Here is a 25656-nt window from a genome sequence, read left to right as displayed (position 1 = left end):
ATTACAAATGAGGACACCCACTTTTTCGCTCCTTAGCTTAGTCATTTTTGCTTAGTTGTCTTAGCTTGGCAATAGGTTTTAGTCCTTTAACCTTTGCTTGTGAGAAGTGTTTTTGTCTTGTTAGGTCAAGGGGTGAGGGTTGAATAATCCATGAAATGAGTTACAGTGAAATGTCTTATCTTTAAGGTGTGCAATCAATTCAGGGATTCAAGTTTCAGGTCCAAAATCCATGGTGAAGCGTCAAGATTGTTAATTAAGGGTGAGATTTTGAAAATTGCGAAAAGTTGTCAAAGATTTGTTAATGTTGCCAAATGTTGTCATAGTTGTCAAAATTGCGAAAAAAATGTTGCAAAAGTTGTCAAGACTAGTCGTCATGAGGATTGATGTTTGAAAACTGCTAAGTATTGATGACCGATGAAATATTTAAAGACGTAATGCCTAGACAAGGGAAATTCCTTGTCAAGGTCGGATTTTCTGACCTTGATGGGATGGGGAATAACGAAGATTTTTCGAAAATCCTAGCCTAAAATATGGAAAATTCAAAATTGGTAACTAAAAAAACTAAGGTTCAAGTATAAAAATGTTAAAATCCTTGATTGAATCCTTAGCCGATTTGGGGATTTCCCTTAGCAAAATTTTCAAGCATTCATCTTAGTCCTTGTCCTCATGCTAAGTGCGCCCATTTTTGCCCTTGACAAGTAGGGAATTTCTTTCTTGCATTGTCCTTAGTCAATGCATACACCTGATTTGTGCTCTAGACTTGTCCTAGCTTGGGTAGGAATCCCACCCTAGGTTGTCCTTCACTATGCCTCAAATGAGCCCTTCATCTAGTCCTTGTCAACCATGAAAGCCACTCAGCAATCCTTTCACCCTCAATTCAAGCCATTGAGTCCATGAGCAACAAGAAAGTATGCCCTGGCACTTATCAATCTCACTTGCACTTAAAGTATTTTTGTCCTTGTCCATCTTTCACATGCATTCATGCTTGTCCTTGATAACACTTCAAACCCACCTAGCCTTTTGTCCCTCTCCAATGGGGATTAGCGCCCAGCCTCTTGCATTGTCCATCCACACCTTAGATTTGTGCCCTTTCTTTTGTCCATGCTAGATGTGGATCAGCACCTCCATCTAGTCCTTATCACCCCTCCAAAACCACTCTTCATGCTAGTTCCATAGTCCCTCTCACCACCTTAATCCCACCTTGCATCAGTCCTTATGCACCTTGGAATAGCTCAGTTCAATCAGTCCCTCTTCACTCTTGAAATTGCGCTCAACTCAATCCCTCTACACCCCTTAATAGCGCCTTTATTAGTCCTTATACATGCCTTAAACCTGCCCTTGATGTTGTCCTTAAGAGAACCTTCAATGCACTCAGCTCTTTGTCTTTTCACTCCTAGAAAGTGTGCCTATCATTGTCCTCAACAGCACTAAAATCCCGCCTAAGAAGGTGCAGTTTTGATTCGCATAGTAGAGCAAAGTTAAATGAATTGAAAGTGGTGAATGGTGTTGTAGAAAGTGAAGCACTAGACCTCATACTTATACCCCTTAATCCCGCCAAGGTGGAGTTTAGGACTAGGTTGGCTCCAAAAAGAGAATAAAAACATTAAAAAATTAAAACAAGTCAATCTTTCAAGTTGGCCTGTGTAGAATAATTCAAATTTTAAAATTCAATATAAGACAATCTTTTACTTATTAAAACTCAAAAACCACAATAGAGCAATCACATAAGATCTAAAAACTAGGGAACACAAGATTTATGTGGAAACCCTTTCAAAAGAAAACCACAAAGGACTAATTGGATCCACTGTCCAAATCCAGCCATAGAAAAATAAAACTCTCTTACAAATCTTTGTAGGCACCAATCCACTGGAAACACCAATCCCCACTACTAACCACCAACTTAGCAAGAGACACCAATATCTTCTATTGAGAGGCACCAACCTCCAAATGAGAAAATTTTTGCCTTCTTGTATGTTGCTACATCAATGGATGATGATCATTTGAGTCTCCATAACATATTCTTGCAACTTCTTCACATATATTTTCTTCTTCAAAATCTGCTTGAATAGGAATGATATTACATTAATTGTGTGCCCTACTTTTCCTCCACACATATTTTATTGAAATATGCCCTGTACTAAAATGGCAGAGAACAAGGAATATTTTACTGTCCAAACTGTGTGTTATACTGTTCTGAAATTTGTTATGCCGACAGAGTGTCTCAGAATTTTCAGTTTGATAAGGAGGTCTTCAAACACTTACTTCTCATGAATAATCAACAATGAATAACTCCTAATGAATTGGACAATCACAAAGATGCATTTGATACCAAAAATATAGAGTTCTATGCTACTTTAGACACACTAATATACGCCAACAGCTTGCTGTCATTTTAACAAACAGTTGGCCTGAGTCCTCAAACAAGCATGACATATGAATGCAACCTTATTTTCTTTTCTTTCATTCAAAAGGAGGTTTCAATAAGTCCTTACAATGATAACACAATGTCCCAAGCTCAACTTATTGTTGACTCATAATTTTCTGAGTACAAGACAGCCATGATTGCATACATAAATATCATCAAATACTCATTGAAAGACAACACCAAAATGAACCTGTTAAAGACGCCTTGATGCAGGGATGAAGAAGCAATCAATATCTTGTTCGTTGAGCCAACTTAATTATCAAAATGAGGTGTTTCCAAAATCACCCCTGCTGTCCATAGAAGATCTGATCATAAATAAAATATCAGCTGCTAGGCCTCAAACTCCTCTCTAAAAAGGTTTGCCCTTCCTTCACAAGTATGGTGCTGACCTTATAGATGAGATTCGATGCCAAATGGATGGGCTACGAGAAAAGTCAAGGGTATAGGCTGACTGCAACGATTTTTGCTTCAGACTTGATATGGTGCTGATCCCTCCTTGTTACACCCTCAAATTGTCGCAAGAAGAATCGCCTATCCTTTCCAAGCTTACAAATTTACCACCAATACTCCTCCAATAAGATCAACTTCTCTTTCCAATCAAAAATCGATATACAATGGGATTCAATCTGACAAATCTGAAAATATCATAAACCCCATCCACCATGGAAATGTAGCAATTCAATATGCTCAATATGGAAGATTGCGTATCTTCCACTCTCAGCTGCAACCCCTCGGAGGGTCTTCCACTCCCTCAGTTATGCAATCTATGGGAGTTCTCGTTCCCAAAGACCCAAGTCTGCAGACACCTCTCGGTTCTACAAAACCCAATCAAAATCAAAATCAAAATCCAATATGCTTTGAAGCTTCATCTTGATCTCCTTTAATACTTTTTTACTCCAACATCCAGAAGCTTCTAGAAGTGACTTTATGAAATGATATTTAATTAGTCACTTTACTAAATTAATTAAATATAAAGTCATCTTTTAATTTTAATTTATTTGATAACTTTATAAATAATTTACTTAATATTATTCATTAAAATAATTAATCGAGCTATCCATAAAATATATCAATAATTTGGACAACTTTATTAATTAAATTAATTAATTAATTCTTCTTCAAAATGGGGACATTACATTTATACCATCCTTATGCCTCTTTACCCAAGAGAGGCGATCCTTCAAAGTGGGTCGGCCTGATTTGAAAACAATAAATTTATTTTATTTTCCCCAAGAGGGTTGGCCCATTACAAATAGCCCTCAAACAATATTACATTTAATTTTGAACAACTTCAGAATTGGGCATCAAAATTAGATGAGATGCACCAGCAATCATGGGCACAAAAATAGAATAAAATCATCATAGAGGTCAGCCTACATTTGCAAATAAAATAACTTATAATCAAGACAAAATATCTCATGGGTCATCCAGCCAATAAATGCTCTTTCCTCTTCAAAAAATATCTCCTTTGCATCAATGACAACAATATTTCCAACAATCTCCCCCTTTGTCATTGATGGCAACCTTACAAAGAAATAATTTGAGAGTGCAAAAAGAATATAATTCCCCCCCTTGTTGTAATACTCTCCCTTTCTGTAACTCTCCCCCTTTAACATCAATGACAAAGGGATGCTCATTATTCTCACAAAGAATGTTCATCAGTTGATCTATCTTTGAGTTGTCTTCTCCATGAAGCTGAAAGATAATGCAATAATTAGCTCACCCTAAATCTGTGATTTTCCTTAAGAATTTAGTGACTAGATCAGAGAGATATCACTCCCAATTTCTACCTAAGATATTCAAAAATCTCTTTAGTAAGGGGCTTCGTGAAAATATCCACCACCTATTCTTTTGTGGCAATGTACTCCAACTTGACATGATGGCAACTACCAATTCCCTTAGGAAATGATACTTGATAGAAATATGCTTTGTCCTAGAGTGCATAATTGAATTCTTTGAAATATTGATTGCACTGGTGTTGTCACGAAGTATTGAAATTGGATGATCATATTCTACCTTCATGTATGTCAATGTCTACTTCATCCAAAGAACTTTTATGAAACATGATGTTGTTACTATGTATTCGGCCTCCATTGTAGATAAAGAAACTAAAGGTTGTTTCTTGCTTAGCCAAGACACATGATTATTCCCAAGAAAGAATGCTCCTCCATTTGTACTTTTCCTATCATCAACACCACTTGCCCGATTTGCATCTCTTTATGCTCCTAGAGTGAAATATTTACCTCTTAGATACCACAAACCAAAGTCCAAAGTGCCCTTTAGATATTTAAATATTCTTTTGACTACTTGCAAATGAGTTTATTTTGGTGCTTCTTGAAAACATGCCACCATGCCTATTGCTTGCGTAATCTATGGTCTTGATGTTGTCACATATAGTAGGCTCCCAATCATTGACCTGTACATTGTCTAATTTTCTTCAAAAGATTCATCATATTTGCTTAATTTATAGCTTGTAACCATGGGTGTGCTAACTATTTACAATCTTTCATCCTGAATGGCTTCAACATCTCCTTGATGTACTTGGTTTGTGAGATAAATGTGCCTTTATCAAATTGAGAAATTTGCAAACCAAGAAAGAATGATAACACACCAAGAATAGACATTTAAAACTCCTTTTGCATTCTTATGCAAACTCTTGGCACATTTTGTTACTATTGTCTCCAAAAATGATGTCATCTACATAAACCACAACAATCAACTGATGTTCACCTCCAATCTTGATGTAGAGATTACCATCAGCCATTTCTCTTTTGAAGCCTTGTTTTTGTAGATATTTGTCAAACCTTGAATACCAAGCTCTAAGGGCTTGCTTAATCTTGTAAAGTGTTTTCTTCAACTTCCACACATAATCCTCATATTTTGATGATAGGAACACCCTTTTGGCTGCTCAATGTATACCTCTTCCTCTAGATTGTCATTGAGAAAGACTGACTTAACATCCATTTCATAGGCTTTAAAGTTATTGAAACAAGCGAATGCCAAAAACATTCTAATAGGTTCTAATCTTGCAGAAAGAGCAAAGGTTTCTTCAAAATCAATACCTTCAACTTGTGCATAGCCCTTACAAACCAACCTTGCTTTGTTTCTTATCACTTGACCATTTTCAATCAGCTTATTCCTAAAAAACCCACCTAGTGTCAATCACATTCTTATCCCGAGTTTCATTCTTTTCAATTTGATTCAGCTCTTCTCTCATTCTTATCCACATGTGGTTTGACAATGCTCATTCTTCATCCCGAGCTTTTCTAGTCTTCTTTAAAGCTTGTATTATTTGCAAGGATCTTGGTATTTTTTCATTGCATACAGGTATTGATAAGGGAACAGTCCATAGAAGTTAAGCTGGCCAAGGATCGACAAGTCTTTACTGTTTGAACCTTAAGTCCTGGCTGAGCCAATGTAATCGGATGTGAATTTGCTAAAATTCACATAAGTTTTGATTAATGTAGCCAGTTACACTGTCATGCTCTTTTTATTGAGCTTATCCATCACAAATATGTGATGCAGGCATCTACAGGTGGTACTTGTTTCTTGAAGTTTTACAGATACTTCTTATACTTGTTTGGGATACATAATGGTTTGAGAAAGCAGAAGTGCTAACTTCAAGATTTGTATAAAGTGTCAATGTTGTTCCTCAGGAGCCCGTGCAATGCCAAGAAGGTTACTGTTAGTGTTAGAATCTGGGGCCCCAGAAAAGTCTGATATACTGTACCATCCAATCGGACCAATCAAACCCCTTTGTGATGGCATGTAAACAATAAATATTAACTTCAAAACAACAGATGGAAATTTGGCTGTATTATATCACACATTATAAGAATAAAATTGGATTAGAACTGTATGTATATATATGAATACACACACACACATGAAATTGAAAAAGGTGGACAATAATGACAGAGGATATAAATAATGAGAGAAAACCATGAAAAAAGAATGGAAGATAATAGTCTAGTTTCTTTCATTTTCAGCTTTGGTACATCTGGCTTCCCAGCTTCACCTGTAATATCATCATTCCCCACTTTCTTGCAACCTAGACAAAAATAATTCCCTCGTAGGTAAGCCATATCACTTTCTCTTTTTCATTATCAATTTTTATTTATTTAGACCACTATAAATCCATTTTTTGATCTAGTTTGTAATCTAGAAGTATCATTTTTATTTATATACTGTCGAATCTCAATCCTAGGATTGAATGCAGTGTGTTTTTCTTCATTACTTTCTTAAAAGAAGATATAATAACAAATGGATTAGAAAATACAATGAGCTTAAAAAATAAGAAATCAGAGAGAACATCTTACCACCATCACAAGAAGTAATTTCTGAAGCGTTGCGGGTTTCAGATGGCCCAGTATGTTGGCAATTATATCATCTCCTGAAGAATAATTCTTGTGAAAGCACTCTGACACAGAATGAAAGCGCACAAACTCAGATGCACTACTTTCTTTCTGATCAAGAGTCTGATCTGCCATTTTGATAGATGAAGAGTCTATTTTTTCATGCACGTATGAAATAAGAGTATTGAGTAGGTGTGACTCAAAAGAGTTCAATTTCTGCAGGACATAGTTATTTTTAAACTCAACCCCATGAAGATTGCATCCACTGGAAGTTGGACTCAAATAACAAGGTTTCAGGTCTCCTGACTGGCAAGCCATGGTGTCACAATTTTGCTCCTTGCCAACACTGCCACTTATCTCCTGTGGAATAGCAGTATGTATACTTGTATCCACAGAACAAACAGCTACTGTTGACCTTCCGGTTTCTGTTTCTTGTAAGGAATTTCCCAACTCATTGGGTGACTGCTCATGTTTCATAGATCTCATCCCTCTTGTGAAGCAGTCTTCTGAACAAGAAAGCACATCAGAAGCACATTTTTCATTACCATATTGAACAACAGAAACAACTTTTCCTTAAGGTTGTATTCATCAAAGCTGCTCAAACCTGTAAATCGTGGAGAAAGAGTAGGTCCCGCAAAAAAATTATCCTTCAACTCTTCTACATCAGAATTGGCTGAACAGTTGTGATTTATTTTATCTGTTTCTTCTTTTTTATGTTCAATAACTGATACTTCTGCTGTCATTCGCTCCTGCCCTATTTGAACACGTTTGTTAAAAGGATGATTTAGCAATGACTTTATTTGCAAAAAAGAACCCATATCAAAGGCGTACACACAAAAAATGGCTAGCATTTAGTTCCACATAAGCATCTAGTTATCTAAGAGAACATTTAGTAGTGTTTACTGTAGAAGACAATCCATCAGCAAATCACCAACCAAGAGAAAGAATTAAGTCTGCAAACTTACTTCAAGATTTTAAATATGCTTTGTAAATAATTGAATCAAACATAGATGTCTCATGACCTAGGATGACATATTTACAATTCATCTAGACACTAGATAAAACATCTTATGTGAGAGGAAGTCCTATGAACAGAAATCAACATTTGAACTGTCAAGTACAAGTTCAAATCAAGTGCATGACACACTATATGCCTTCAGTACGCATGCCGAAGTAAATAAATTATGGAGGAAGCATTCTAAAGTAGTGGAAGCATCTCGATACTACACCACAAATATTTAAAAGGATAAACTTCTGGGGACAAGATAAGATAGATAACAAATTCCAAACAAAAAACTGTGAGAAATGGGTAGAAAGAACATATAATCAATACAAAAACACCAAAACAGATCAAAAATCTAAAACATAACATGGTTTCCATAAGTCAAGCCCCAAAGGCACAGAAACAGCCTGTTATACAGATTTGGGATAGAAAAGATTTCAAACATTGCTCCAGCCATTTAAAAATTTGAGATAGAAAGGACCTATGAAAAAGGCTTTTACTGCAACCCAAAATGTATATATATGTTTCAGGAAATAAAGAAAGCTCCCTTGCCCTTAATGTCAATCCTACCACTACATAGACCTTTTGTAATTGCTAAGTTCATGTGAGAAAATCACAAAGCCCAATACAAGATGATATTCACACCATGATGCAGATTATAAAAAAAATTCCCACCAACATCCAAAAGGCCATGTCTTTCACAAATTTTACGAGTACAAAGGGTGAAAACAGGATTAACTTGAATTCTACCAATCCGCCTCCTACAATATCTCAAAATCGACAATTTAAGACAAATGTTCCTGATAGAAGTTCTATGCCAATGACTATGACTAGGGCTCCTATTATACCAAAAAGGAAAAGTGTATGTACTATGTAGTATGTACTACACATGTTCAAGCTCTGGCAGGAGGTTGGAGTACTACTACTAAAAATAGCATTATGACTAATATTTTTGAGACAAAAAATGCACAAGAAGTTCCAAATCAATTGCAATGTGCTCCCTCTGCAAATGTACATTCTTTTTCTCATGATTGGCTTGTCAATAAGTCTCCAATAGTGGTTGTTTATCTATAGGACAACCCCAAGTTAAGAAACTTTTTCCCCAAAGTAAAAAAAAAGTTATGAAAGAATTAAAGGGAGATAGAAAAATAAAGGATAATATGATCCTTTGGTTGAAATAGAGATTAATGCAGAATATTTATGAAAACTCTTTTAAAAGGGAGGAATGCTTGTATTTATTAATAAATAATTAAAGACAACCATTATAAAAGGATGTGATGGTTTGAAAACCACCCTTTAAGGCTTATATAAAGCATTTATGTAAGACTTGGAAAGGGACATGTAGATCACTCAAGGAAGAAGGTGGTTTGGTGGGTTATGGGCATTGGAGGAGGCACAATGTGTAGAACTCTAGGTATAGAGTACACCTAGGATTGTTCTGGCCAAGGCTTTTGTGTGAGTAGACACACATTCTTAAGTGCAAGCAAGAACATTTTTTTATGCAAGTAGGCACATATTGTGTTTTGACACAAGTTATCTAAAGAGTATCGTAGCTATGAGGGCCAATGCCCCTAAAATCTCCAAGGGTGATGAGAGTGACCTTTCCAATTGTTTTGAATGTAATATCCCCTTCACGGACCTAGTTAGTTGTTGTTTCCTATAAGCCTATTCTTGGGTTCCCGTAGGCTTATTGGTGGTGTTTAGGAAACTACACCATTCTTCAAGAGCTCAGATTCAATTTTCTTGGCTTCTAACAGTTGTGTGGGTGTTAATAGGTATTCTAGTTGGTGGCAATGCTCTTTGTACTGTTTTGGTCTTCTAGGTTATTCTCCACAATTCTTGGAGGACACCACTATTTTTAGTAAGATCCCGTTTCGGCACCCAACTTCATTCTCCAACTTCAACTACGTCACACCAGATCAGTTTTAGTTTTTGGTGACTTGGCTGGGCTTTCTACAAGTTGATTTGGATTATTTTAATTATTGCACTAAACTATAAAGTAACGTTATATTATTCACTTTAGTGTCTTAATTTTATAAAGTGATGTTATGTTCCTGTTGACGTGTATTTTGTACACAATCAAACACAGAATAAAATACCGAAGGGTACCTTATCCTCTCTTGAATAAAGCCTCTGATTGCTGAAGATATCGCGAAAAAGGATCAATCAGGATGACTCCAAGGTTCTTGTATGTAGGGTCTCTACGTGTGGATAAACTCTCTGTGGTATGATGTGATTTGCTGGAATCACATGGGGACTTACACTTGATGCCTGAACTTCTGATTTGCTTTGAATATTGCTGGAACACAGGATCTTACTAACTTGGACTTGAAAAAAGGAAAAAAGACGGGGGCGAGGAAAGGATCTAATCCTAACACTAAGAATGTAAGAGCAATGAATGATCTTTGATGAAACTCTAACTAAGTCTTGTTTTGACATCGCAGGACCATCTCCACAAGGCTAGTGCGATCTTCGAAGGAAAGCTTTATGATGTTCAAATCATCACTGCAGGCATAGACACCATCAGGTTGATGCATATCAATGAAGAAGCGACAATTGCAGTTAAGCTTAAGCTGAATGATTCCAGTTGACTACGCAAGGCAAGTCTGCAATCAACAAACTGCTAGTAGTATGGATATACGAATTCCACCATCAATCAAGCACATTTCTTCCACTCATCTAATAACATGAAATCAAATATGAGAAGTATGAAGACCATGCAAATTGTCGAATCGACCCATAAATTTCACCATTTCTTCAATGAAGTCACAAGTCTTTTACAACAACATCTTGGCAACAATCTTTGCCTTCTCTCTCTACTCTACTTTAATTGCTATTCTATCAACTAGCTAACTACTCTCTATCTATCTTCTAACTACTTTCAACTATATTCTAACTATTGCTAATGCCTTTACAAATGAAATGCCAGGGCTTATATAGTGCCCTCAATACAATTTGATGGCTGAGATCAATTCGAGATCAATGGCCAAGATTCAACAATGAAAACCCTAATTAGGGTTTGTTACAACCATTACATAACATTTAATGCTTGACCAATGATAAAATTGTATTGCTTGGACACATGTCCTCTCTAGAAAATTCCACCAATGGATAGCTGAGGTAGGTACATCGAAGTTTGTGCCACCTTCCATGAGTTAGGTACATTGAATCTGGAAATGCTGAGGTGGACCACACTGACTGGAGAAGTGATGACTAGGATGCCACCTCGTATGACACTTGTAACTTGGTAAATATTCAACTTGATGTTGTTGAGAAGCTAGCTTTAATTAATTCATCTGGAACTATCTGCTTCTTCAACGAACCCTTGTTCTAACTTCTTATGTCCTTGATGTGCAGGATGATTGATGTACCTCGCCTTGGAATACTGGATTGGAGAAGTCGCCCTTGATGACGTTAGTCCAAAGAAGGCCGTCCTTGTCGATGCTAGGCTGGATCGAAGAAGGTCGTCCTTGTCCTTGCTTGATCGTCCTTGATCTGGCTTGATTTTCCTTGAGGAGAGTCTTCCGACTTGTAGATCTTTCGAGCTTGGGAGTCGCCATCTTGACACCTACACAACATTTCAAAATTAGTAATATATCTTGAAATCTAAAAATTAAACTTTAAAAGGAAGATTCAAGATTTTAATTAGGAAACTTTATGATAAATCTTGAGTTATCATTTCCTAATTTAGGATTTTCAAAGCAAAATTTAAATCTTCAAAAAAATGGTGCCAAGGTGATTACGCCATACCTCCACTTGGGAATTAATTCTAAAAAATGATGTAAAAATAGATGAATTTTGCTAGGCAAAGTGTAGATCAAGACTCCCTTTAGCAAAATGCGCTCCCTTTAGTCTTCACAAGCATCAACTCCACCACCTTTAGCTTCTTCAAGGTCTGGAAATTCGCCTTCAAATGTCTTCAAAATCTGGAAATTATCCTCCAATCTAGCAAGAAATTCGCCTCTCCAATAGCCTTCAAGATGAATTTCGCCCTCCTCAAATTGCTCTTCAAGTTCGCATGAGAGATAATGCAAGAATGATTTGAATTGTGAAAAAACACCTCCAATATATAGAGCGCTCACCTTCCACTTACCCATGAGGCCGACCTTGCAAGTAAAGGCAAAAAAAATAAATAAAATTAAAAAAGGAAGAGGCCGACTTAATTAAGCAATAAAAAATGATACCTCAAGCGCTCTTCTTTTAAACTTTTAAATTAGTAATAATTAATTTCGAAATGCCTCAATTAATAAAAAAAAACGATTTTCCAAGGCTCAAAATTAATTATTAAATGCTATGCGATTTTCATTAAATGCCAATTTAATTAAAAATTTTAAAATATTTCGAAGCTTTTTAGCGAACTTGGCATCTAGTGCGATTTGCTAAAATAAGGCAAAAATAATGAATGTTGATAACTTCGCTCTGGTCCCTTGGAGAGGGACAGGAGCGCCTCGGCAATTATGAGCTCACTTATGTTTTGCTAATTTTCAAAATTATCTTCAATGGACCGATTATGCCTCCCTTCATTCATCTCAAACATGAAACTTGTTTTACCTTTGCCAGAAATTTGTCTTGAGGGAAAATCGCTCTGGTCCCTTGGAGAGGGACAGGAGCGCCCTGGCCTTTATGAGCTCATTTATGCCTTGTTAACTTTCAAAACTATCTTCAATGGGCTGATTACGTCCTCCTTCATGCCTTTGATGTCTCAATTTGTCCAAACAAGGTCAGGAATGACTCCACTAAGCTTTTTCGCTCTCGACCCTTGGTGAGGGACATGAGCGATTCGCCTTGGACCCTTGGAGAGGGACAGGAGCGCTTTTCGCTCTGGAACCTCAGTGAAGGTCAGGAGCGAAATTTGACTTTTCGAACTCTCTATCAGGACAATTTTAATGGAATATAACATTTAAGTATAATTTCTTATACTTTAAGTTATATTCCATATATACTTTCAGGATGTTTGAGAGTGGTTTCAGACCTCCAGGAGTTATATTGCAAAATCTAGTTTTTTGAGGTTTTTCAGTTTCCAGACTTAGTCAAATTTCAGGATCAGGACATTCCAGACATAGCCAAATTTCAGGATCAGGACATCACTCAAGCCGGACTTGCTATCCTATTGATCTCCCCGACAGCACTCAAAATGCAAAGGCTAACTAACAAAACCCTAAAAGACCAAAAAACAAACCCTAAAAAGCAAAAAAGCAAGGGTCCCCATTTGCAATGGGGCAATGTGTGAAAACGTCACAACAGTTCCCCAAGTTGGACGCCCTTTTAACAATTTAAAAACAAATTAAATCCAAGTTCTCATTTTTGGCTCTCATTCTCATTCATTCGGAGTTGCACACATACCAAGATGCTAACAGAGTGAACAATGAGTTCTTCCAAAGTTGATTGATGGTGAAAGATCCATCCTAGCTGGTTAGGTGGATTTCACATAAGAATCACATTGATTTCCATGGAGTTTTGGAATTCAAGGTTTCAAAAAAAGAATGAGGATTTACATGGCATTTTGATTTCAAATTTTTGGGATTGTTTTCTAATTTAAATACCAAGATCTTTTGGTGGTTTGGCATGTGATTTCAAGGAGAATTTTGACTGGGCTGTTTTCTTGCCTAAGGAAGGCCAACCCTCTTGTCTTGAAGAGAAGGCATAGTCATTGCTCACAAATTTACAAATCCTTCTTGGATTTGTTCTCTTGCCTGGGAGACCAAGTTGGGACATGTTTGGGGCTATGTTGCTGCAGGTATGATTTTTCTTGGATGAGTTGACCCTTTCTTGGCTGGCCAAACAAGTCCTTGGGCTGGCATGACAAATATTGGAGGTAAGCGATTAGTTTTTTGGAGGTTTATCACCTTGGAGAGTGGCTCCTAGTCTCTTGGCATGGTTCGCAAGTGATTGGGACTGGTTTTAAAGTCATATGAAGCTGCTGTTATTTTCTTGGCAAATCGCCCTTGCTCTAGCACTAAGGATGTTGACTGTCCAGGAGTTTTCTGAACCAGAAACAGATCTATAGAATCATTATCTAAGTTGCCGGTTCCAGTTCAGGCTCGAGTTCGAGTTCAAGGGTTTGGTTCACGTGTTTGGACAAAAAAAATTGTGGGTTGGGTTAGTCCATACAAAAACAAACACACACATACACACACACACATATATAGTAAAATAAATTATAATAATTATATCCAATATCTATTTATATATAAAAAAAAAAAATTTAAATACACCAATCAATAAAAATAAATTAAAAAATAAAATACATTAATATGATTGAAATATAAAAATAATATATCAATATAATATGTATTAATATCAATATTTTTTTTTGATCGGTAATGGGCCGAAGCCGAATTGCTTTTAACTTGAGTTATGAACCAGTGAGACCACATTTTTGAGGGGCCTCATCCTTGCATTTGTTCGGCATTAACACCCTTATATCTCCTTGTGTTGTCCTGTCTTCTACGCACAGGCATCACCTTATCTCTTCATTGCCTGTGTGTGGGACACATCGGGCTCGAGCAGACTCAAACCCAAGACCTCCAATGTGGGAGGCTCGCAGCTAACCGCTGCGTTGTGGGGTCGTCCCATGTATTAATATAATTATCACTTTTTTAATTTTGTGGCCTTCCTACCACATTCTTCTCGGATTCCTAACAGTAATAGCATTGTTTGTAAAAGTTCCCCTTCGTTAATGTGTTTTTTTGAGTGAATGGTAACTTAGCATTTATGCATGAAGGGTTTTGGCTTATCATTAAGGATATTAATTACAGATAAGTTTAGAGGCCTTAAAATTCAATTAATACACATTAGTGTTGTCTACATTTGTGTCAACGTGATCTCTTTTGACATATTGTTTCCCTTACAACTTTGTGTCCTATGCAATATCTATCCTTGATATTCTTCCAAAACATGGATAAAACTAGTTATGTGTAGCATTTAGAAAGTATCGGACTTTATCAAACTGGTTTCGATTTCATTTGCTCTAGAAATCTAATGCCTCTATACTTAAAATAACTAATATGGGGTTAACCCAATAACTTGATGTTTCGGCCTGTATGATTTGTTCATAATAGGTTGCATTCTTGCTTGTTTCATTGAATTATATGATTTATTTTGCTGCTGTTTAATCATACATCACTCTGGAGTTTGTTCACTCTGCTGGTAAAATTCAATTTATGAGATATAAAAGTATAATGAGACCTAATTGGCGATTAGACATGATTTAAGTTTTAAATTTGGATTGTCACATTTAACAGTATTTTCAATATTAAATATCAATTGTAATTTGAATTTCCAATCTGTAATGACATTTTGAGACTAGAGTAATTTCATTTTTGCAAATTATGAATGAGGTATTTAAATATTCTATATTTTGGCAATTATGAGTATCAGTGTACTTATAATTTATTCATTTTGAACTATAATATATATATATAGATTCCCGTACCCATACCCAAGGAAAAATAAAATTTGTTGTACCATCATACCAAGTTCCAGTTCCCGTACCTACACCCGCACTTGAATACACAACTTAGAAATCACCATTGTGCTAAGTTGAATGATCTTCTAGTAGAAATTATTAAAATTTCAAGTTGATAATTATTCAACTCCTTTCTTAGGTGTCACTATATTCCTTGCAACTAAGTTGGTTCTTAGGTGTCACTATGTTCCTTGCAAGGAATATTGGAGTTTAACTACCTTATTTTATACACGCGTGCACACACATCTTGCCATGAGGAGCAAAACACATATGCCCGCACTAATGCAAGGTCACAAATATAGAGGCTAGTAGTTTCAAGTATAATGTCATGTTCCCGCATATTAACAACCTCTTATTTGTCTTTAGGCAAGGAGGAAACAAAAATAAATAAACCTAAAGACATTATTGATAAAAATAAAATAAAAAATTCAAAATAAAAACTAAATCAAAATATAATTAAAATTTTATTAAAGTTAATGAATGGTCAAAAGGCATGAAATGATAAGTTGTGGCACCCCCAAATATGAAGTATAAAAGGGAGAAGAAAACTCATTTGAACGGGGGATAATTTGGGAATCAGAAGTGCAGATCTCATTTAAATAAGAAGTACAGATCTCATTTAATAAGAAGCGCAGATCTGATTGTGAAAGGTTGTGTCCCTTTCAAAGGGCATCAATAATGAAGAGTTGCACTCTTTCAAAGGGTGTTGATGGTGAAAGGGTGTATCTCTTGCCAAAGGGCATACATGATGAAAAGGTGTGTTCCTCCCTCAAATTGAGAAATATAAAGGAAAGGAATCAAAAGTATCAAGGGACGTCACCATCTATTAGATCAGATCAGATCAAAACTATTATTAAGTTACAGGCAGTAGCATCCTTGTTCTTGGTGGTATGCATGGGGATGTTCTTAATATGTATTCTTAATATATGAAGCCTAATAATGTTATTATGTAGAATTTAATAGTAATATTAATATAGACTGCAATGTGTAAGGCATTCATAGTACATGAAAGACTATTATATTGATGGCCTAGACTTTAATCGTTCGCTATTGCCTGCAAGAGGATGGGTTGGTTTGTGTAGGGAGAGGTGGAGTAATTCTATCACAAGACGGGTAAGTCCAAAGATGGGGTAAACGCATATATTTCTGAAGCCTTGACGGAGAGTCCCGACATGGGCATGAATAGGTGCTCCTGAAACCTTGAGGGAGCCTACTTGTAGATAGTTTCCAAGCGCCCTAGCACAATAATTCCATCATCCTCCGTTAGGGTTAGAGAAGAATTGAGGGCAAACCCTTAAAATAATTAATACTAATTGTATTATGAGGAATTAGATGTTTTCTAATCTCAAAAACTTATTTTAAGACATAATAATATTTAATAATTATTGTGAAACGGGTAGCCTTCCAGTAGGGGACATGTTGATGTGTATTTTGTACACGACCAAACACAGAATAAAATACCCAGAGGTATCATATCCTCTCTTGAGTAAAGTCTCTGAATGCTGAAGATATCGCAAAAAAGGATCAATCGGAAGGACTTCAAGGTTCTGCTTTGTAGGATCTCTACTCGCGGATAAGCACCAATGATCATTGTGTTTGTTGTTTCTTCAAGGGGCCTTATGTACTTTCAAAGAAAGCTTGTCCGTGCTATCGTCTTTCCAAATGAGGAAACAGGATTTTCCTAATACTAACAGATTTTCAAAAAAGATCAAAAGATAAGGGTTTCGAGGAAGAGATACTTAAACTAATCCTAAGAATGACTTAATGAAGACTGGTCTTGATAAGATTCTACCAATTTCATTATTGCCAAAGGATTACAACTTCACTGGAATTGGTGCGCTCTTCTAAGGGGATTCAATGATTTTCAAATCACCAAGGAGATAGATACTATCAGGGAGATACATATCAATACTTCTAATGATAATTGAACTCTTAATCAATTTCAATGTTTCCAATTGACCACACAAGGCGTTCTTACCATTAGTAAGGACCTTGTGGTTTGGAATGTGAGTCTTATCAAAGATCAGGCACAACATTCGTCCTTCAAACTTAAAATCTAAATGATATTTCTACTAAGAGTGATTTAAGAAGATAAACAACCATGAAGATAGCCACAAGGATTGTAACAAAACACCATAACTTCAATATTTCATTGATCTCATAGCCAAATAAACAACAATTGTTCAACTTTCTCTCTTCACTACTCAATTCTTTGCTACTAACAAAATTAAACTTGCTTCTCTCCAACTCTCTAACTTTTCTAACCCTTCTAGTCTTTCAAAATGAAATGAGTGAGGGCTTATATAGCATCCTCAAATACAATGAACGGCCTGGATCAAAAGACGATAGATGGCTGAGATTTTGACACCTAAACCCTAATGAGGGTTTGTTACAAAAAAGTCCCCATTTAGATAAACATTATCAATCCATAGCCAATAAAAATTGGCACAAATAACGAGGAGACAGACCAATAGGAATTAAGCTGCCACATCATCTTATAACAACTTTTCATCTAGAACTTTGTTCCCCTTCCTATGCTCTTTTCTAGCATATTCAATGAATCTGGACGTGACCGCCTCAATCTCAGCAATGGGAACCTCAGGAAGACTCTTCATTCGTTCTTCCAAGTGAAGGACTTGATCAAAGGCAGTGAGAAGAGTTGTCTCCCATCCAAGCTCCACCTCTTTTGTTTTCTCGATCAGGAACATAGTAGCATGCATCTGATTTCGCTGCTCCTTGGTGACCGTGTTCTCCTCTTTGCAAAAGATGATCTTGATCTTGTCTTCCAATTCTTGGATGTCCACATCCGTCTCAATCTCAATTCTTCTGCCAAGGATGGTACACAATACCTCAAATACCTTGTCTTGAATAGGGTGGATAGTTCCCTCAACTTGGCTGCACCTGGAACTGATATCTTCGAAAAGAACTTCCTTTATCTGGAGCAAAGTTGACCACTGCAGAAGACTATGGGCTTCTCCACTCGTTATCTTCTCTTGCACTAGAATCTGTCTTGGAGTCCTTATCACTTGCAAGACCGGGATGACAACATCTCTAGTGTGAGCAAATGCATCCACAGTTACCAATAGATTATGGATGATCTCAAGAACTTGGATAGCACGGTGGACCGTCTTCATCATCCTTGTTGCAAATTCCATGGCCACCTTGTAAGATTCATCAATCCAAGAACTCATGAGTTGGACCAAGCTCTTTACCCTTTCTGCCTCATTTATTGATTCAAGAGGAAGTGCATGCAAAGGAGATATGGCTGGATCCTGTCGTCTCAAAGGTTGGTTAAGATGGCTAAAATAATTCCTCCAAGCACTGACCTCCTTTTCTAGTTTCTTATCCTTTTCCATTTCTTCTTTGAGTTTGTCATTAAGTGCTTTCAGTGAATCGGTTGCTTCTTCCATGGCTTGCACAGTGGTAAGTGGACCAAGATCAAATGTTTCCAGATCGTATTCTTCTGCTAGAATCTCATCTTCATACTTGTCCACCATTGGTGTAGCTATCTGCACTTTCTTGGAGCCTGTCTCATCTCTAATTACCTTTGACATCTTTGTGGCCTTCTTCTTTTCTGGTTCTTCATGAGAATTTCCTATGAGGCTTTCCAAGTCAAATACATGTTCTTCCTCTTCAACCACAACTACCCTTGTCAACCTCTCTTTTAGCCAATCCGGAATGGTAGATCTCCTTTCTCTTACTTGTATTTCTTTAGGCAAAGGTCTATCTTCCCTGAAAGGAGATGTTGCTTCATCATCATTCTTTTCTTCTTGTTGCTCATTAGCACCAACCTGGGGAGATTGACTCGATGAATGCTGAGGTGTCTGTCCTTTTCCTTGTTTATCATTTTGTACCATGGATTCCATAGACTCATCAATTTCATACACTATCTGCCTCCGATCTTCTCCTTGGCTTGCTTCCTTTTCATGCCTAGAAGATGTGCTTGGTGGGCGATAAGGATTCATTTTCTGCTTCTTCTTGGAAGGCTCTCTCTTCTCAGGTCCTTCTTTCCTCTTTGAACCTTTGGAATGAGAAGTATTCTCACTCACACTTGCCTCTCCTTCTTCTGGTCTTGTTTCCAAGGTGAATGTCATGGATACATTCTGCTCCTTCAACTTTTGATGTTGTACGTCCACCCATCTGCGAGTGCAAGATAAAACGGGAGCCATCAAAGCTCTTAAGTCTAAAACCTCGGGCTCATTCCAATCTACCTTCACTTCTTTATCTTCCTTCTCATAGGATGATTGGAGGTATCTACCACTGTCTTGGGCTTGATCGGCTACTCTATAAATTTTGCATTTCCTGATGAGATCCAAGGGTAATCTGGAATGCATCTTTCTTTTGACCTCTACATCATCCTGGACATTCATCCAAAAGTCTTCCACTTGAAACTCATGTTTGTACTTCTTCCCGACTGTCTCTTCTATAGAACCATGAGGATCAAAATTCTCCCTTGAGGCAAAGGATGTGAATGAATATAGAGATAATTCCTTCTCCGCATCTTCCGCGGCCTGAGTATCAAGACACACTTCAATTGAGTTCCCTAGTAGGATGGGTACGGGAATTCCATTTCCATGCTTGTGTCTTGATGCCTTTGCATAAGCTGCCAACTGCCTAGTCACCTCAAGTAGTATTATCCCGTTTGTAGGATATCTCGGCAACATGTAGGGAGGCGAAGGACATCCATGAACTTTGATGTATGTGAATTTTGGGAACTGAATGAACCATGCACCATGCTTCTTCACGAGCTCTTGTGCATCCAGAGATAGTCGATTGTGAATCCCTCCTTGCAATGTCCTGGTGATATACATTGTGAAGGTGTCATTGACTAGCTTGTAGTCACTTCCTGGCGCATGATGCAATTGAACATAAGAATCACAAACTCTTATTTCTCTGGGTCCTCTTCCAACAACTCCTTTGTGAGGTAGTCCTGCATACTCAAAACCTCTGATCAAGGCATATATAACATATGAACTCATGTGAAACGACTTGGTAGGCTTTAGTCTTCTCAACTGCACGTCCAGGCTGTTGCTAATGATTCTAGCCCAATTGAGCATTCCCTTTCCTTGGACGATGAGTTGTATGAAGAAGAACATCCACTTGTTGAAGAAGAAAGCTTGAGAGGCACTTGTGACCTAATTGAGCAAGGTTATCAAATCCTTGAATTCTTCTTGGAAGTCGATTATGTGCGGTGCATTGGGAATCTTGTTCAGGCAAGGTCTACTCTTGAGTAGCCAATTCTAGTTAATGAATTTCAAGCAGGAATCAGGATCATCCTCATAGATAGACCTAGCTCCTTCTAGACTTTTGTAGATCATGTCTCTATGTTCCGGGAGATGAAAGGCTTCACTTATAGCTTCCTCCGAAAGATAGGCTAAGATAGTTCCATCCTTGGCTACAATCGTCCTTGAGTGTGAATCATAGTGTCGGGCACACTCGATCATCAACTCATGACACTTGACTGCGGGAGGGAAACCTGTAGCCTTGTTGATGCCACTCTCAATTATCTTCTTTGCAACAGGTGACGGCTTGCCGATGTAGGGCGCTTCTCGAAACTTCTTCACATTGAAGTTTCCTAGATTGGTGTCTCTGATATTGCTCCACATGGACACGATCCTGGTCTCCAATTCATCATTCCTCTGATCCTCCTTGATGAGAGCCTGTCAAGTAGTGGATCCTCCGGCCTTGGGGGTCGTCATTTGATACCTACACAAAAGCTTAAAGTTAGGGTTTGAGCATAATATCTTAAGGTATAGGATTTAAGACCTTTCAAGGAAATAACTAAATATTAATTTGAAAATGATATGATAAATCCTAGAATTATGAATTTTCAAATTAATATTAATTATGAATGGAAATCAGATTGCACAAGACTTAGATTTTCAAAGGATTGCTATGGAAATCAAACTAAAATCTTGAACAAACTTTCAAAAATCTGATTATTCATACCTCTCCCTTGATTTTTAGCTATCAAACTTTGAAAAATGAATGAAGGAAGAATGAGAATTTGCTAGACAAAGATGTTTGATCTGAATTTCTGGTCCTCTCTTTGAATGAATTAACCTTCAATCAGCCTTCAATCTGAATATTATCCTCCAATCAGCTTCTCAATCAAAAATTCGCCTTCAACTAGTCTTCAAATATCTTCCAAAATCTGGAAATTATCCTCCAACCTGCTCAATTTCGCACCTCCAAATCTGCTCTTCAAGTTCGCACAAGGGAAAATGCATGAATTATTTAAAATTGTCAAAACATACCTCCCTTATATAGGGTACTCAACTTGCTTTGCCTCAAGGCCGACTTGGTAAAGGCTTTAATAAAATAAAATAAAACTCCTCCATAAGCATGGCCGACTTTTTTGCAAAGGCACAATAATGATTTTGGGCACTCAAGCATGATTTTTTAAATTTTTTTAATTAATTTCAAAGCTAAAGGTGGATTTTTATTTATTTTAAGGCTTAGGAAATTAATTGATTAATTTATAAGTGCCTTAATTTGTGCGAATTTGTCTTAGTCTCCCAAATGAGAGTTTTTATTGGCAAATTTAATGAAAAACTATAGGATAGCTTAGCAAATGCTAAAGCTTGATCAAGGCTTGAGGAATTTTCATTCTCCTTGGGCATTAAAATGTTCAAAGTTTAGGTCTCTCCAAGGAGGCTTGCTTGAACTTTTATCTAGGCTTGTTTGCTTCATTAATCAACATCCTTACAACCTAGATTTGCCATCTTTCATGTTCTTGCCATCATAATTTTGCAACTTGCCTTCAACTTAGCCTAAACAAGGTGAATAATAGGTGTTTTCAAGAATTTCGCCCTGGACCCTTTGGAAGGGTCAGGAGCGATTTTCTTGATTAGGCCTTGAATACCTCCTTTTCTTCACTCCAAAATCCTCCGGAAGGCGAGCTTACGCTTGTTTTGGTCTAACAAAGCCTAGGATTTCAAATTTTAGCCTTTCACATGGGTAAATTAGGTGCAAATGGGAATTTCGCTCTGGACCCTTTGGAAGGGTCAGGAGCAAAATTCACTTTTTAGGTCAAAATTCACCTTTGCTTGATCATCGACCTTCTCCAAAGCAATCTCCAGGGTCCATTCTCCTTGACCACTGACTTGTCTTAACAATATTTTGAAGGAAACACTACATTTTAGGAATTTCGCTCTGGACCCTTTGGAAGGGTTAGGAGCGAAATTCACCCTTCAGGCCAAATTTCCAATCTCCTTCACTTCAATTCATCTAAACTCCTTCAGTTTGAATCCACTTCTTAACTTGCCAGTATTGGTTTGATCCTTACAAGGCGAAAAAGGTCAATTTTGCTCAACAACCTAGCCAAGGACAGGACCTATCCAGAATTTCGCTCTGGACCCTTTGGAAGGGTCAGGAGCAAATTTCTCATTTGAGCTCAAAATTCACACTTTGAAAGTCAAACATCTTTCCAAGGCACTCTAAATAGCTTCTTTCATTGTAGTCCAGGCCTGGTTTCACTCAAGTCTTGAAGGAAAAAGTGTTTTTAGGGTTTTTCGCTTTGGACCCTTTGGAAGGGTCAGGAGCGAATTTCTTATTTGGCTTCAAAACTTGCATTCTTGGCGACCAAAATCCACTCTAAGGCAATCCAAATGACTTCTCGCACCCTTGTCTAGGCTTGGCTTTGCTCAAATTTTGGAAAAAAAGATGGTTTTTAGGATTTTCGCTCTGGACCCTTTGGAAGGGTCAGGAGCGAAAATCACTTTTAGGCTCAATTCCTTCATCTTGCATGGTTTCTAGCAACTTAAAGTCACTCTTAGGGGCAACTTCTCCTTGATTTTACCTTATCCCACACTTGATCTTAGCAAAAAATTGATAGCAAAGAGAAGTTTTGAGAGAATTCGCTCTGGACCCTTTGGAAGGGTCAAGAGCGAAAATCTCATTCTTGACCAAAAATCATCATTTTTTCAACTTGAAACTTCTTTGCAAGGTAGAATTTCATCTTTCATTGCCCTAGGAATAAGGTTTCATATCCAAGAAAGGTCAAAAAGTAGGCTTATAAGGAATTTCGCTCTGGACCCTTTAGAAGGGTCAAGAGCGAAATTTCCTTTCTTGGCTAAAATCCTTCATTTTCATAACTTCCAAGCATCCCCAAGGATTCCAACATGTCAATTCTCTCCTTCAACATGCCTTGGTCATCAAGATTTGGCCAAACAAGGCAAGAAATGCCTCTTAGAGAGATTTTCGCTCTGGACCCTTTGGAAGGGTTAGGAGCGAAATCTTGACTTGGGCTAGATTCTTCATTTTTTCAATTCAAAACATCTTCAAGAGGCAAATACAAGCTATCTCCCTTCCATTCAATTCATAAAAGACCAAGAACTTGACCTTCTTCAATGCAAAAATAAGACTTTTTAGGAATTTCGCTCTGGACCCTTTGGAAGGGTCAGGAGCGAAATTTCCTTTTTGGTCCAAAATCCTTCATTTTTCAATGCTATCAAACATTTCAAAGGCAACAAGAATGTCCAACCTTCCTTCCAAGATACCCTGCAAATCAAAATTTAGCCAAACTTAAAGAGGAAATGAGCTTTAAGAAGATTTTTGCTCTGGACCCTTTGGAAGGGTCAGGAGTGAAAATCTCATTCCAGGCTAGATTGCTCACTTTTCAAACTTCAAACCACCTCATAAGGCAAAATTAGATCATTTTCCACATTAGGAGCAAGGTTTCTAGTCCATTCAAGGCAACAAATAAGGTTTATGATGAATTTCGCTCTGGACCCTTTGGAAGGGTCAGGAGCGAAATTCTCCTTTAGGCCAAAATCTTGTTCTTCAAAATCAATAAAAAAATCTCCAGGCAAAAACATATCAATTCATCCTCAAACATGCCTTAGAAACCAACGCTTAGCCAAAATTGGAAAGGAAATGTGGGCTACAAAGATTTTCGCTTTGGACCCTTTGGAAGGGTCAGGAGCGAAAATCAAGAATTGAGCTTGATTCTCGACCTTTTGAACTCCAATTTTTTTTGAGAGGCAAACAAAGACCCTTCCTCACGCATCCCCATCAAGATCCTGACTTTAGCCAAGGAGAAATGAGAGCTTTCAAGAATTTCGCTCTAGACCCTTTGGAAGGGTCAGGAGCGAAATTCATCCTCTTGACTAAAATCTTTCATCTTACCCATCATTAATCACTTCCTAGGGCTAGAACATATCAATTTGTCTTTACTATGCCTAAGGAAGCTATAATCCTGGCCTTGACAAGTGAAAATTTGATGCTAAAGGGGATTTTCACTCTGGACCCTTTGGAAGGGTTAGGAGCGAAAATCATATTCTTGGCTAGTTCCTCACCTTGGTTCATTTCATTTTCCTCCAAATTTGATCAAATCAACTTCCTTGCTTCACAATCAAGACAAATCTCCATCCAATTTGGTCTAGGCAAGGTCCAACTGGGTTTTCAGGGCCAAAGGGAGGCAAAAAGGGAGAGTTCGCTCTGGACCCTTTGGAAGGGTTAGGAGCGAAAATCTCATCCTAGACTGGCTTTCATCATTTCAAAGCCTAAAAACTCTTCTTCAAGGCAAAAAATGTATCAACTTTCTCAATTACGCCTCAAAAGTCAACAATATTGATCATTTCCTTCCAAAACTCCTTAAATCATCATCCAGTGCATTCATTCATCAATTTCTGAAATTACCACTTTCATCCCTCTCTGACCACTGACTCTACTCAATCGACTCAGACCTAGAAGAAAACAGGACTATAACAAGAAAACCCTCAAACTAGACCTACCCTGACCTTAGACCTATTCACCCTCTTCTTCAATCTCACCATCTTGATTCTCCTGAAAGGAAATACTTCATTAAGGCGAACTTAAGGTTCCAGGCAGACAACTACCGACCTCCCAAAACTAGGCTAGACTCAGCTTGAAAGAAACCCTAAAACGAGCTTTCAGAGATTAGCCCTAATCTAGCCAGCCCAGGCAACCACTCACTCACTCAAAACCTAGCAAGCAGAGAGAAAAACTAAGGGAAAGCAAAACCCTAAGAAAAAATGGGGGTCCCCATTCTAATGGGGCGATGTGTGAAATGGTCACAACAGGACATTACATATAACTCTCCTTTTCACCTCCAAAAAGTGGTCCTCAATCCCTTTTCTTTATGGTGGTACTTAGGTATCTTGTTACCTTGGAAATCCCATGATTTTTTTATAGCAAATAAATTGCAAGCATTGTACAATTTGAAGTTTCCATCTTTATTAATATATGCAGGGTTTGCTTCTAGCAAGTGGTTTTCCCACTTCAAAAACCTCGTCTCACCTTTTTTGTGGTATGAGTTTATTTCAAATTGTTAATCTATTTTGTGTTGCTTTTGATTCAATGTTTAGTAGTTGATCTTGGCATAAAAAACATAACATGTACAAAGTAAAAATGTAATGTCCCCATTTTCATGAACATCAAT

General features: G+C 37.4%; 1 protein-coding gene across 4 annotated transcripts in view; it reads right to left on the bottom strand.

Moving 5' to 3' along the window:
• LOC131037683 (lysine-specific demethylase JMJ31) overlaps positions 1-25656 on the bottom strand; it is a 159848-nt gene that overhangs the window by 53384 nt on the left and 80808 nt on the right. For 3 of the 4 annotated variants that reach the window (XR_009104282.2, XM_057969866.2, XM_057969863.2), the window contains exons 11-12: positions 7385-7529; positions 6745-7286 (exon numbers count right to left, since the gene is read on the bottom strand). Coding sequence is in view for 3 of the 4 variants with exons in the window: in XM_057969866.2 (XP_057825849.2) it covers positions 6745-7286; positions 7385-7529 (687 nt within the window). In the remaining variant the exon portion in view is untranslated. The remainder of the gene's footprint in view (positions 1-6744; positions 7287-7384; positions 7530-25656) is intronic. The other variant, XM_057969864.2, reaches the window with a different exon arrangement.

The sequence above is a fragment of the Cryptomeria japonica genome, chromosome 10, assembly GCF_030272615.1.
Source record: "Cryptomeria japonica chromosome 10, Sugi_1.0, whole genome shotgun sequence".
NCBI classification, from domain to species: domain Eukaryota; kingdom Viridiplantae; phylum Streptophyta; class Pinopsida; order Cupressales; family Cupressaceae; genus Cryptomeria; species Cryptomeria japonica.
Note: the sequence above shows the minus strand (reverse complement) of the source record. Positions and strands in the feature narration are given on the sequence as shown.